Source organism: Desmodus rotundus, chromosome 3, assembly GCF_022682495.2.
Source record: "Desmodus rotundus isolate HL8 chromosome 3, HLdesRot8A.1, whole genome shotgun sequence".
NCBI classification, from domain to species: domain Eukaryota; kingdom Metazoa; phylum Chordata; class Mammalia; order Chiroptera; family Phyllostomidae; genus Desmodus; species Desmodus rotundus.
This window is the reverse complement of record NC_071389.1, coordinates 52,698,172-52,712,905: the sequence shown is the minus strand read 5'-3', so window position 1 is coordinate 52,712,905 and position 14,734 is coordinate 52,698,172. Positions and strand designations below refer to the sequence as shown.

At 36.8% G+C, this 14,734-nt stretch overlaps 1 protein-coding gene across 2 annotated transcripts in view; it reads right to left on the bottom strand.

Annotated features, from left to right (window-relative positions):
• Positions 1–14,734, bottom strand: part of TNNI3K (TNNI3 interacting kinase) — a 266,119-nt gene that overhangs the window by 232,648 nt on the left and 18,737 nt on the right. For both annotated transcript variants that reach the window (XM_045199469.2, XM_024565474.4), the window contains exon 5: positions 11,237–11,347. In XM_045199469.2, the coding sequence (XP_045055404.1) occupies positions 11,237–11,347 (111 nt within the window). The remainder of the gene's footprint in view (positions 1–11,236; positions 11,348–14,734) is intronic.

The following is a 14,734-nucleotide window of genomic DNA, read 5'->3' as shown; positions in this document are numbered from 1 at the left end:
AAAATTAAAAAGCAAATGCAGTGGAACATTTTTTAATCATTTATTGTTTCAAGCTATCATTCTTTCAGATATCTTTTATTATTTTTTATTTTTTGAGTATAATTTACTGATTATGCTATTACAGTTGTCCCAATTTTTCCTTCTTTGCCCCCCTCTGCCCAGTACCCCCCCTTCCCTCCAGTGATGCCACCCACTTAGTTCATGTTCATGGGTCATACATATAAGTTCTTTGGTTTCTCCATTTCCTGTACTATTCTTAACATCCCCCTGTCTATTTTGTACCTATCATTTATTCTTCTTATTCTCTGTACCTTTTCCCCCATTCTCCTTCTTCCCCTCCCAGCAGATAACCCTCCATATGATCTCCATTGTTATAATTTTGTTCCTGTTCTGGTTGTCTGTTTACATTCAGTTATTGGTAGTTGTGAATTTGTCACCGTTTTAACATTCATAGATTTGATCTTCTTTTTCTTAAATAAATCCCTTTAACATTTCTTGTAATAATGACTTGGTGATGATGAACTCCTTTAGTTTTGTCATATCTGCAAAGTACTTTATCTGCCTTCCTTTCTAAATAATAGCTTTGCTGGATAGAGTGAGTAATTTAGGTTATAGGTTCTTGCTTTTCATCAATTTGAATACTTCTTGCCAGTCCTTTCTTGCCTGCAAAGTTTCTTTTGATAAATCAGCTGATAGTCCTGTGGGAACTCCTTCGTAGGTAACTCTGTTTTTCTCTTGCTGCATTTTAAGATTCTCTTTATCTTTAACCTTTTGAATTTTAATTGTGATGTGTCTTGATGTGGTCCTCTTTGGGTCCAACTTGTTTGGGATTCTTTGTGCTTCCTGGACTTGTATGTCTATTTTCTTTAGGGAAGAAAATTAGGGAAATCCAAATTAGGGAAGTTTCCTTTCATTATTTTTTGAAATAAGTTTTTAATTTCTTGCTCTTCATCTCCTTGTGGCATGTCTATGATTCAGATGTTGGCCCTTCTGGAGATGTCCAAGAGTCATATTATTCTCTCTCTCTCTTTGAATTCTCATTTCTTCATTCTGTACTGATTGACTGTTTATTTCTTATGTTCCCAATCATTAATTTGAATCTTGGCTTCCTTCCCTTCAATGTTAGTTCCCTGTGGATTTTTCTTTATTTCACTTAGTGTAACCTTCATTTCTTCCCTTATGTTGTTGCTGTACTCATGCTCTTTGTGCATCCTGATCTCAGAGTGTTTTGAACTCTTCATCTGATAGGTTGGCTATTTCCATTTCACTTCATTCTTTTTCTGGGGTTTTATTCTGTTCTTTCATTTGGACCATATTTCTTTGTCTCCTCAATTTGGCAGACTCCCTGTTTTTGTTTCTGTGTATTATGTCAAGCTGCTTTGAGTCCCTGTCTTAGCACACCTGTTAAGTTATAGGAGGCAGAGCCTTATGTAATTGCCTGGGCGGGTCAACCTGCTTCACAGCTTTGAGGGTCAGTGTAGGAGGAGGGCTTGGAGAGGGGACAATGCTGCTGCCTGGCTTATGGAGGTTTGCTACTCACCCTGTTTCCATTCACTTCACCCACTTCCCTTATGTGACTGGCACCCTTCCAGCTGTTGCCCTGGTGCTGAATTCCAGCATGGGTGGGTTTGTGCACGTTCTAGTCCGTGGGGGCCCTTTAAAAGGAACCACCTGAAAAATCGACAGTTTCTTCTGCTGCCCCAGCCCCTCCTGGTTTTTATAGCCAGAAGTTCTAGGGCTTCATTTTCCTGGCACTGGATCCCTGGACTGTGCTGTCTGGACTGGGGCTGGAATCATTCGCTCCCAAGGTATCCCTCCTGTCTTTTATCAACTGTAGATGAATGTGGGACCACCTGATCCACTACTGCCGCTGCCTCACTGTGCCGCACCACATCTCCAGGCCTCTCCGCCCCAACTCTGGGTCTCTAACCCTCCATAGGATGAATGTGGTTTATCTAAATGCTTGGTTGTCAGACTTCCAAACAGTTCGATATTATGACAGTTCTGGGTGTTAATGTTTTTAAGTGTAGTTGTAATTCTTCTTGTGGTTTCATGATGAGGCAAAGCATGCCTACCTGTGCCTCCATCTTGACCAGGATCCTCAGATATCTCTTTGGAATCTAATTTCTCTTAATACTCTTTAAGGCACTGCTTCTTAAATTTGGAATGTACATAAATCACCCGAGACTCTTGTTAAAATGCTGGTTTTAGGTAGGTCTGCATTAGAACCTGAGATTCTATTTTCTAACTAGCTGCCTGTAAACCCTGCATTGCTGATCAATGGGTCATATTTCAAATCGCAAGGTTTTAGGGTATGAGCTGGTTATTACTGTAATATTTTAACTACAGAAGTTAACATCAAGCATTAAGAAATTTTGCATGTTTATAGAGTTGTCTTAAAATTTATAAGGACTTCAGAGTCTCAAGAGTGAGCCTAAGGTCAGCAGGGGGATTGACCATGTTGAGCAGGTAAGGGCCTTGTCTAGAGCCTGCATAAGAGGTGCCTATTCAGTAACAGGCCCTACTTGACAACTTTCTTTATTGGAGATTCTCCTAGCCTGAAAACTTGAGCACATGCTTGTGACTACATGATAAAGTTTGAGGACCTGAAGCTTTAGTTGAAGATTTTTTCTTCCAGTATCAATTTATAATGAAAATAGAGGAATAGTTAAAAGAGCTGCAGTTACATTAGTGTTTAAACTCTATAAGTTTTTCTAACTAAAGTCATATTTAACTACAACATGATTCTGGTAAAAACAACCTTGTTGAAATGAATGAACCTTGAAAACATTACACTAAGTAAAGAAAGTCAATCACCAAATCTATAGAGAAGAAGACTAGACTAGTAGTTGTCTAGATCTGGGTAGAGAGGAGTATATGGGAATGATGACTCCTGGACATTGAGTTATCTTTAGGGATGACAAAGTGTTCTATGATTAGACAGTAGGGGTGATTATGCAACTCTGTGAATAAGCTAAAACCATTGAATTGTATGTTTTAAATGGGTGAATTATGTGGTATATAGATTTCATATCAACAGAGCTGTTTAAAAACGTAATGCAGAAACATAGGATGGGGTCCATCTAAACAGTCACCAGAATATTTTGATGTGTTTGGTCTTTGAGATAATTCAGATCTGAGTAAAGAGCACATTTCTCTGATATTTACATTCTAAGCTCCTATCCACTATTTTCCAACCTAAGTCTGGTAAGTTGGGTTGAGAGGTTGTTGTTTGCATTAGAAGGGCAGCATAGCATTGTGAGTGAGACCTGGTTCTGACACTAGATAGCAAGTGAACACCTGCTTTCCCAATTATTAGCTGTCACCTTGCACAAGTTACTTCTCTGTGCCACAGTTTTCTCATTTGCAATTTGAAAATAAAATTCCAAATAAGGATGGAAACAATTGATATGTTTGGTACACCATTATCATTTCAAAATATAACTTGTCACTTTTATTGTATTTTTCCCATTACTATTTATGCCCCATACCCTCTTCCACCTCCACCCACTGCAATCAACACACTGTTGTCCATGTCCATGAGTTCCTTTTTTTTGCTCGATCACCTCATCCCCCTAAGCTTCCCCCTGAGAGCTGTCAGACTGTTCTCTATCTATGAGTTTGTTTGTATTTTGTTTGTTACTTGAGTTTGTTCATTAGATTCCATATATGAGTGCAGTCATCTGGTACTTGTCATTCTCTCACTGGCTTATTTTACTCAGCATAATGTTCTCCAGGTCCATCCATGCTGTTGCAGAGGGTATGAATGTACCATAGTGTTTTACCCACTCATCTACTGATGGATGCTTGGGCTGATTCCAAATCTTGGCTATTGTAAATAATGCTGCAATGAACATAGGAGTGCACATATTTTTTTGAATTAGTGTTTTGGGATTCTTTGGATATATTCCCAGAAGTGGAATCACTGGGTCATAAGGCAGATCCATTTTTAATTTTTTGATGTAACTCTATACTTCTTTCCACAGTGGCTATACCAGCCTGCATTTCCACCAAGAGTGCAAAAGGATTTCCCTTCTCCACATCTTTGCCAGCACTTGTTGTTTGTTAATTTATTGATGGCAGCCATTCTGTCAGGTGTGAGGTAATATCTCATTATAGTTTTAATTTGCATTTCTCTGATGATTAGTGATGTTAGGCATTTTTTTATATGTCTATTGGCCATCAATATGTCCTCTTTGGACAAGTGTCTATTCAGGTCCTTTGCCCATTTTTTAATTGGATTGTTTGTTTTTTTGGTTTTCAGTTTTGTAAGTTCTTTATAAATTTTGGATTTTAACCCCTTATCAGATGTATCAGTGGCTATGTTCTCCCATTCAGTGGGTTGTCTTTTCATTTTGTTGATGGTTTCCTTTGCTGTGCAAAAAATTATGTAGTTTGATATAATCCCATTTTTTAAAAATTTTGTTTCCCTTGCCTGAGGAGATATGTCAGAAAAAAAAATATTGCTACAAGCAGTGTCTAAGATTTTACTGCCTATGTTTTCTTCTAGGATTTTTATGGTTTCAAGTCTAATACTCAAGTCTTTCATCCATTTTGAATTTATTCTTGTGTGTGGTGTAAGAAGGTGGTCTAGTTTAATTTTTTTGCATGTATCTGTCTGGGGTTGGTGGCTTTGGAGAGAGAGCTGAAGAGTCATCCACCAGGATCCATTTGCTCAGTCATTCCCCATATTGCAGAAGCCATCTTTCTTGGGCAGAGCACTCCCCATCATGTGGCATCAGCCTGGGGATGGGAGCAATAGCTCCACCACTGGAATCCCTCTAGCCCCACCCTGGGTAGTTTAAGTCCTGCTGAGGAGTACAGCCTGAGGCAATTTTAGTGACTAAGCCTAACAGGCAGCCTGCTGGTGCAAGTGGATCTCCAAGAGCTCAGAGACTTTAGCTGACCCTCCCTTGTACCTGGTGCTGGTAAAGCCAGCGTTGGGCCCTGGCTGGTGTGGCTCAGTGTATTGAGCACCAGCTTGTGAACCAAAGGGTCATTGGCTTGATTCCAAGTCAGGGCACATACCTAGGTTGTGGGCCAGGTCTCCAGCTGGGGTTGCATGAGAAGCAAGCACACATTGATGTTTCTCTCCCTCTATTTCTCCCTCCCTCCCCCTCTCTATAGAAATAAATAAATAAAATCTAAACAAAACAAAACAAAAGCCAGCCTTAGTGTGCAGCTTGGTTCTTTCAGCACACACCCAGTCCCAGCAGAGGGAGCCACAGTCTATGGATCTGTCCCTGATAGCTCCAAACAGATTGCCCAGGGCCAGTCACGGTGTCTGGCATAGGACTGAACCAGAGTCTTTGCAGATCTACTGAATACATAAACAAAGACAAATAGTCATCCAAAAAGTCATCCAAACTGGGAAGACAAAGAAACAGGCCCCGAATGAAAGAACAAGAGAATTCTCCAGAAGAAGAGCTAAACGAAATGGAGGCAAGCAATTTATCAGATATAGAATTCAAAGTAATGATTAAAAAGATGCTCAATAGCATGAAAAAAGACATAGAAACCATAAAAAAATCAGTTTGAAATAAAGAATGCAATATCTGAAATAAATAATACATTGGAAGAAATAAATAGTAGGTTAGGTGAAGCAAACAGTAGGTTAGGATCAAATCAGCAATTTGGGAGACAAGGTAGAAAAAACCTAATCGGAGCAGCAAAAAGAAAAAAGAATTTTAAAAAGTGAGAGTACTTTAAGGGACCTTTGGGACAACATGAAGCATAACAACATCCTCATCATAGGGATACCAGAAGGAGAAGAAACAGAGCAAAGCATGAAGAACCTATTTGAAGAAATAATAACTAAAAACTTCCCTAACCTGGTGAAAGAAAGGGACATATAAGCCCAGGAAGCACAGAGTCCCAAACAAGAGGGCGCAAAGATGCCCACACCAATATACATCACAATTAAAATGGCAAAGCTTAAAGAAAGTGATGTACAACAACTTCTTAAAGCTATTAAATATAACTTAAAAAAAAACCTATTTGTTCTCATCCCAAATAAAGTTCATAAGGGGCTAGCGCTTATTCATATGATTGGTGACAGAACTGATATGTTGAAGTTACAAAACTCATGAGTACCTTATCTCTGTAAAAGAGAGAGAGAGACCACATTGTATAATTCTAAGCATTTGATTGTTTTTGCCTTTGGGGAGAAAACTAAAACCTTTATGAAAAATAACTTAGAAAGAGCCAGAAACTTTTTGGTAATCAAAATTCTCTCTTGAAACATTTATATGATTTAGTTAAGAATGAACTGGAACAATATCAATTGCATTTCCTTAAAATCAGAAATCAATTCTAAAATAGCTGGGAAGCATTTCTAAAAAAGTGCTTGGGTAAATGTTTACGATCTGAAAGTGGGATAAGATAGGATAGAATAAATTCAACAATGAAATAATATTCTCACCTGCACAGAGTATATATAAAACTATGCTTTTCTGTGAAAAATAAAATACTCCACGGCCACTACACATTATATATCGCATCATTTCGAACATGCTTTTTCTAGTTGCTGTTCTGACAGTTGTCTAAAGCTAATTGATTTGTCTTCTGATAACTGTGAAAACTGCTGCATGAAATACTAAAGTATAGCAACTTTTAAAATAGTGATTTGCCTGTGTATAAAGTGTTTTACACTTAAGGTGGATGCATCCATGTGTGTTCTGTGCTCACATATGTGCCTTATAACTACATGGGTTTTGGTGCCCATATACTAAGTGCCATATAAAGTTATTCCTGAAAACTAATGTTGCTGTTACTATGTGTGTAGCAATGTATGGACTTTAGATAGTAATATATCCAGTTTATATTTTGTTTTCTGAATACCTTTTTTGTGTCCTTAGGTGTAAGCTCTGTTTTAGCAAAACATAGAAGAGTCATAAGGGAGTAATTGTTCTTTTATGTACAAGACTACACATTTCAGCGAGATAATCAGGTCTGAGTCCTGTCCACCCGACTTATTTTTGTCTAAATGGCCCTGTGGAAGTCACTTAACTTCGCTAATCCTCCATTTCCTCACTGAGAAACTGAGTCTCACGGTAGCAATCCCACAGGAGAACCAAATGACAAATATATGTGAATAATAAAGCAGTGCCACATGTTAGCTAATATTTTTAATCTTTATGTGAGAAAGAACGCATGGCTCATGTGCTCCTGGACTCAAAGTGGAGAAGAAGGTTTAACGCATGTTTATGGGTTGCTGACAGGGTCTCTGGCCTTGCATAAAGCAGCATATGCATATATATTGATAGATGGATAAATCAGTCAGGGACCAATATTGAGATCCAGGACAAGCAGTATTTGCTTGCTTTTCAAAGCATAGTGAATCTAAATTTGAGTCTCAGACTGCAGTCAGCATACCTAAGAACCTGCAGCACGTCTCTCCTATTATTGAAGGAGACAGCTGCTGAGTAAATGCAAACTTTGGTGTAAAATTGTTTAATAGAATTCACAATTATGGGAGGACAAACACACATGAGACATTAATGGAGGGAATGAATTCAATATGTATAGACAAAGAGACCTGTCAGACTTAGCATCAATTATTGTTTCACAAAGGAAGGTAGGCAATCAAAGAAAGTGACTCCCAGTGAACGAGAACTCCCACTGATCCACTGTCACCACCCCTCCTAACTTAGAGTAAAAAATAACAGTGGAATAAGCATCTAAATTTTTGGCACAGTGAATAAATGCTATATATACATATGAAATCCCATTGTACTCAAGCTTTCTGTACCATTTAATATCCAGGATCCTTCATATGTTGAAACTCTCTATACCCCAAATAATTGTGATGCTATAGTATCCTTATTTTCATCATACCACTCTGACCAATCCTTCTTTATCTCCTCAATGTCTATTCAGTAAATCCTTAGGCTCAGTCATTGGCTATTTATTAGAGCCAATTCATACATTTCAGCTATTGTTATGGTTGCAAATATAACCTCTGCACACATAATTTCCAAAAGGTTAAATTAAGTTCCAACTTCTTCACTGAATGTCGGTTTTATATTTCTAAATGATTAAAGAACATTTCCACCTGAAAATATGGATATCAACAGCAAATTTACATGTCTGGAGCGAAGGTATTACTCCTCCAAATTGAATCCTTCACCCAATCCTTTTTCTCTGTTTAATCATCATATCATCACTCTGGATTCCATACAAAATAGTGTAGTCCAAGAAATCCTCTTGAACACATTATTTATTAAGTCTTCAGTCATTGTCTTGCTCAAAATATCTCTATGGTTCCCCATTTCCTATTGGAAAAAATTCTGTTGGATATAAGTGTCTTTAAAAAGTGGGAGCTTCTGTGTTCTGTTAATCTACCACACCATCCAGTGTTGTGAATTGTACACTTTAAACTACAATAATTTCTTATTGAATTGAATTAAACTCCTTGAAGTTCTATTCTCAGTTCTTAGTCTGGTCCATGTCTAACAATCACATTTACCTACAGGGACCCGTCATGATATGTCTCATGTGGTCATTCTATCCACTTTCACCTAAACATGCTCATCTCATTCTTCCTTCCCATTTTTGGACATGATTTTTTCTTCTTTACCATGTTCAGTTCTTCCCACTCTTCCAAGTTCAGCCCAATTTCAAACCCTTTTCTTAAATCTTTCCCTAAATCTTGTAGTTTACATTGATCTCTATTCCTAGTGAACTGATACTTGTAATTTTGTGTTCTTTGACATTCTTTGCTATGTAATTATCATATTTCAAATTATTCCCATTTATTAAATTGACTCTGACTTTTTACTCTTTCCTCTTCCTTAATTATGGCTATATTGTTATTTTACTTTTAAATTGTTTATATAATTTTCCCTGTATATTCATTTTGTGTGTCTAGCTACACTATAAAGTGTTTAGGGGAAAATACTATTTCATATTTTATTGTATTATTTCCATATTCTAGGACTATGCTGTGAAAAAGTAGAGGCTCAAAAATATTTGTTAAATGGATGAATGACTATGGGGACAAAGGAAATACACTGAAAGTGGTACTTCTTGCAATTAATAGTTTCAAAATAAATAATTCAAAGAAAAAACTTGCATTTTTGAATATTACATTTTTAGGTTTTTGGGACACCATTTTCCTTTAAAATCTGATTTGTAACTTACTTAGTCCATTAGATAAGTCAAGAAGGAATAAGGCTAATGTACTTATACTTGTTTTATGCACCATAAATGATTGACTCTATAAATCATTAAGTGTTACAACAGCTAATGAAGGAAGTTGGTGAATCCATGGAGAATTGTAAAACAAGAGAGAGACCTATTTGGAACTATATTAGCAGAGTTTTTCCAAAGGCTGGTAGAATCAATATGATAGTTCCTTCCAAAGTATGACTTTACAAAACAAGAACACAGTTATTTGAATAGGAAATGAAGAGACCAAATTCTTAACCACCTTGCTTTCGATCCTGTTTGAGTTTTATCACTCTTATATGTAATCAACTTATCACAAGACAAAAAGAATTTTGTTTGGCAAAACACATTCTGTCATTTTCCTGGCATTCAGTGTTTGAATGTCTCACTGGAACTTAAGGTCTACATCACAAATTCTTCCACTCAGTCTCCTTAATTTTTATCTTTCATCTTCATTTGTTTTTTTAATAAAACATTTATATTTATGTGATTCTAATTGGATTTCCCATCTCCTAAGTAACATAAATTCACTTATATTTACAATGAATCTCACTAAAAAAGATTTATTTTGTGAGAAATAAGATGAAATAGAAAAGAATGAAAATGTCAACATAAAGGAAATTATTTTGCTGTTAATAAGATATGCTATACTTATTGAATGCAAGAGCCCTTCACAGTTACATTTAACATATGTGAATTACACCTATTTTACAGGTTTTATGTATAATTTTATATGCAGGTCCACTCAGTTGCAGTTGGTGTGTTTGTGTATGTGTGTGTATGAAGAAAGTACAATTTAACTTGCAACATGACCAAAAGGGAAAAATAGATAACTATTTAGTAATGAAGACCTAAGAATTCTCACTTGTCACATTGTCGACCAAACATGTGGCTACCACAACTGATGCAGTGTGAGAATAAAGGGTAATAAAGTTTTGGGTAAACCGACCAGGCTTCCAGACATGGCTCTCAATAGCTTTGTCATTCGTGAAGATAATCACTGTACAAGAGCCGTGGTATGATAGCTATCAAATGGAAATAACAATAAAAACCACTTCATGGGGATTTGTGAAGTAAATGAAATAAATGATGCAAATAAAAGTGCTTTGTGTATATAAAATTAGTATTTCAACAATGAAGTTTAAGACCAGATCCAGAGTCCTTCCCATGGCCATTAAAACACCCAGTGATCTGGACTGTAAGCACCCACCTGACCGCATCTCCATGCCTCTACTTCCAGCTCACACTGCACTAACTTTGGCTCACTCATGTCCCTCAGACACAGCTAGCTCCTTCCACCTCAGGGTCTTCGTATGTGCTATTATATATGTAACATATAGCTAGCTTCACTATATAACTTTCCAAATGGTGCCTACTTCATCACCATTATGTTTTCAATTTTCATCATTTTATTATTTTTCTAGCACTCACTGCTAACATTGTAAACCTTTTACTTTATTTTCTGTCTCATTCTCAACAACTAAACTCTAAAATAATGAAGATTTACCTGTTTTTCTTGTGATGTCACTTCAACAACGAGAACAGTATCTGGTGTACAATAGATGATTAATAAAACAAATAATGCATAAATGAATGAATGAATGAATGAATGAATAATCTTTCATTGAGTCTTTATTATTCATTACGAAGCAATTGGCAAAGTACTTTATATGGATTATCTAATTCAATCATTACAATAGGTCATTTCTATTTTTATTTTATAAGTGAAGAAAACAGAGGTGTCATGTGGCACAGTAACTTGCTTGAGGTAAACATAGTAAGTGATGGAAACTGAACTGACTCCAAAACCTAATCTCTTAGTTATTGCTATGAAGCCTCTGCATATCCAGCCATTTTTATATTAATTAATACTTGATTACACTTTTGTAAAATAGACTCAATTGACTATCAAAGGAATATTTATAGTTTAAGTTGATCCCCAAAATACATGAGTGGGTTCAATAGTAAAAAATAAACCAACTTCCAGAAAGCCAGCATTTGAAAACAGATATGAACAAGAATACACAGAGGCAGGTTGACTTTTACAGATGACTAAGGTGTGACTTACCTCCAGGTGGCCAGCCATGGTAGCTATATGCAGGGCAGTGAGACCGCCATACCCGACCTGCTGTATATCAGCTCCACTGTGAAGCAGGGAGGTGATCAGTTCTGCACTATCCTGCAGGGAAACACACCCTTAGTGTTGCTCTCCTACTAATAGCAGGCTTGAATGCTGTGCAACAGGATCTATTGATTTTCTGACTGTCAGCCAGCATAGGTGCCCAAAGAAAACTTACGTGTGGTCTCCGGCATGAGGGCACATGCGATTGCATAGAGCAGCTCTCAGATGGTAGAAACATAGGACCACATGAGAAAGCCATTCAGGCTCAATCAGTCCTTCACCACTTGACCATGAAAGACAGAAGGGACATTTGCCTATAGTGAGGCTCTTGCAAATTGAACTCAATCGTACAAGTAGGTCACTCCAATAAACGTCTTGTTCCAGGAACTGCAGTGTTGAACTGGCTGCAATGGACTGTTTCATGGTAGTTCAGTAATTGCTTCTTCTCTAACGCATACACATATGCTTTTTCTCATACTATCCCTTCTCTTGCCTTGTATTATCAAGAGAAATCGCTGCCCTGACTAGGGGCTTAGTTGGTTGGAGCATCATCCTATACGCCTAAAGATTGCAGGCTCCATTCCCAGTCAGAGCACAAACCTAGGTTGCCGGTTTGTCCCGTCAGGGGACGGGAGGCAGCCTATTGATGTTTCTCTCTCACATCCATGTTTCTCTCTTTCTCTTTCCCCCCCAAGCCCAGCCCACCGCCACCTGCCTCTCTTGCTAAAATCAATAATAATATTTTTTAAATCTCCTCACCGAGGAGTTAAAAAAAGAGAGAAAGCACCAATCATATTTCTTCCAGTTGGGACATTAAGACCTCACCATGGCCCTGAATTCTCCTCTTCAGTTTCTAGAGGTAACTTCCTCGTTACCAAATCAGATATAATCATCCCCCTCATCTCTGTAGTCAGATGATCTTTTTGAAGTCCCTCTTTATTTTGGTTTCATAAAACCATATATTCCTGATTTCCTTCTCTTTACCTCTTCTTTGCCTCTGTCTTCAAAAAGTTAGTGATTTAGGAGTTTTGCTGTTTCTCATTCTAAATGCCACCTTTGGTAATTCTTACGCAATCTGGTAACTTCGTCTTTAGTGCTGACTTCTCTGCCAAGCCCAGATCTCATCTGCTGTGCCTACCAAGGGCATCTCCAATTAGAAATTCAAAGTTGCTTTTGAAAATACCATTCATAATTTTCCCAGGGTGATGTCATCTCCTAGCATCCCTATTTATATTAATGGCACTTTAATAAAGTAAATTTCTTATACTAAATTATCTTGAATTCCTTCAACTCAATCAGCTTTAGTTATTGCTGGTTTTAACTCGAGAATACTTCTCACATTTTTTCTTTTTATTTCTATCATCCTCTTCCATTTTACATAGCCTCCTTGACTAACCCTTTTCTCATTGTAGTCCAGCCTCCACATTGCTACCAGATAAGGTTTCATACACACAGTTTTGATTATATCAGTCCCTCTTTCAATAAACTTTTTGTACACACAACAAATATTTATGGAGACTGTGCGCTTTGTGAAACATTGTTTGGAGCCATGGAAACACTGCAGGGAGTACAACAGTTAAATCTCTGCTTTCATGGCGTTTATATTTTTCCTGTGTATGTAAGGAGAGAGAGAGAAGATAAACAAATAAGAAAATGTTATATAAAATATAAACTACCAATACCTTTGAGATAAAACAGGCAAATGACAAAGCAGGCTACTTTAATTTGTGAAGTCAAGGAAAGCTTCACTTTGAGAAATCTTTGAGATAAATATATAGTAAATGCCAAAAAGAAAAAATCCAAGCCACATTTTCAGGGATGGACATTCGAGGTTAGGGAGTAGTTAGTGTAAAAAGTCCTAAGATGGAAATAAACTTAGTGTGGTTGAAGGCCAGTGTTGAGTAGAAAGAAGGTTTTAAAAAAGGGGAAAGTAGCCCTAGGAAAGAGAAAAGATCAAGGACTTATGTTTTTTTCAAAATATATTAAATGTTCTCAAGTCTTTCTATAAAGTGCAATATTCATTATAAGTCACCCAAAATGTCTACAGTTTTATTCAGTGAATAAAAATTATAAAAGAAACACTGATTAACATTAAAAAGGGGGAGGGAAGTAATGTTCAAGATGAGTTCAAAGACATCTGATCTTGTGGGGTCTCACAGGGCATGGTATTTGGTGTTTGAATTTTCTCCCAGTGGAATAGCAGGGGAATAGCATTATATGAGTTAGAGAAGACTCAAAAATAGTTTTTGAGGTAGAAATAAGTGACTTGTTTTTCACAAGTTTGAGATACTTAAAATGCACAGTTAAGACTATGCATGCTAAAATAGCCTCCCTGGTTAGAATTCCAACTCAACGAATGACTATGTGAACTGGGAGTAAGTTACATAACCCTTTCACACTAATTTCCTCGGTTATAAAAGGGAGAGAATAACTATATCCACCTGATCTAATACACATAAACTGTGTACCTACAACTGATGTGATAATACATATAAAACACTTTAAAGATATCTGCCAAACAATGCTCAGTGAAACTCATCACTATTGGACAGAGAAGTCTGGGACTCAATATAGCACTCAGTGGGAATTTCCAAAACAGACAGTGATTTGACTTCACCATCTCAGTTCCTCTTTCTCCTTTTTTTTTTATCTCTTCCCCATAACTTCACTTCCTCTACCTCACTAGTTATGCACTGAAATAACTGAAGGTATGAGACATAGGAACACTTTGAACTGGTACTAGAAGTTAGAAATTGTCTACTAGTTTTCCCTTCTCCAGCAAAAAAATCACAGGAGTTAACTCTAACCTCACAGTAACCTCCAATTTTGAATGATGAGGGCTAAAGACGGGAGTGTTCTCTGAGATAAATGGGAAATACATTATCTTAAAATATTTTCCCCTGCAGATGGGCAGGCATTTAAATGCAGGGAAGCAGAGAAGGTCTTTTTAAGCATAGAAGCATTTTTTAAAATAGAGCAGAAATATGATAAGTCTGAGCAAATTAAAGTACTGAAAACAATATAAGATAAATAACAAATTGGAGAAATACAACATATAAAACAGACAAATGGTTGGTATATTTAATATATGAAGAACTCTTACAAATCAGAAGAAAGATGGATGCTCTTTAATTCAACAAATATTTATTAATGAATGTCTACCTTATGGCAAGCACTGTACTAAACTAAATTAAAATAAATGATATGTGAATCATGGAGCAAAACATATTTATCTATTGGGCAGATGATAGTAAACACACATTCATCCTTTCCTGCTTTGTATTTTCTCCTTATTTAGCCAAAACTTGTGGGATTTAAAAGAATGCGTTTATGTTATGATTCCTTTAGAATAGGCAAATGGTGAGGTCAAAAGTTAAAAGTACTAAATTACCCTGTAATATCTTGGTTGGATTTCTCAAGTTGACCTCTGACTGATCTAAATAC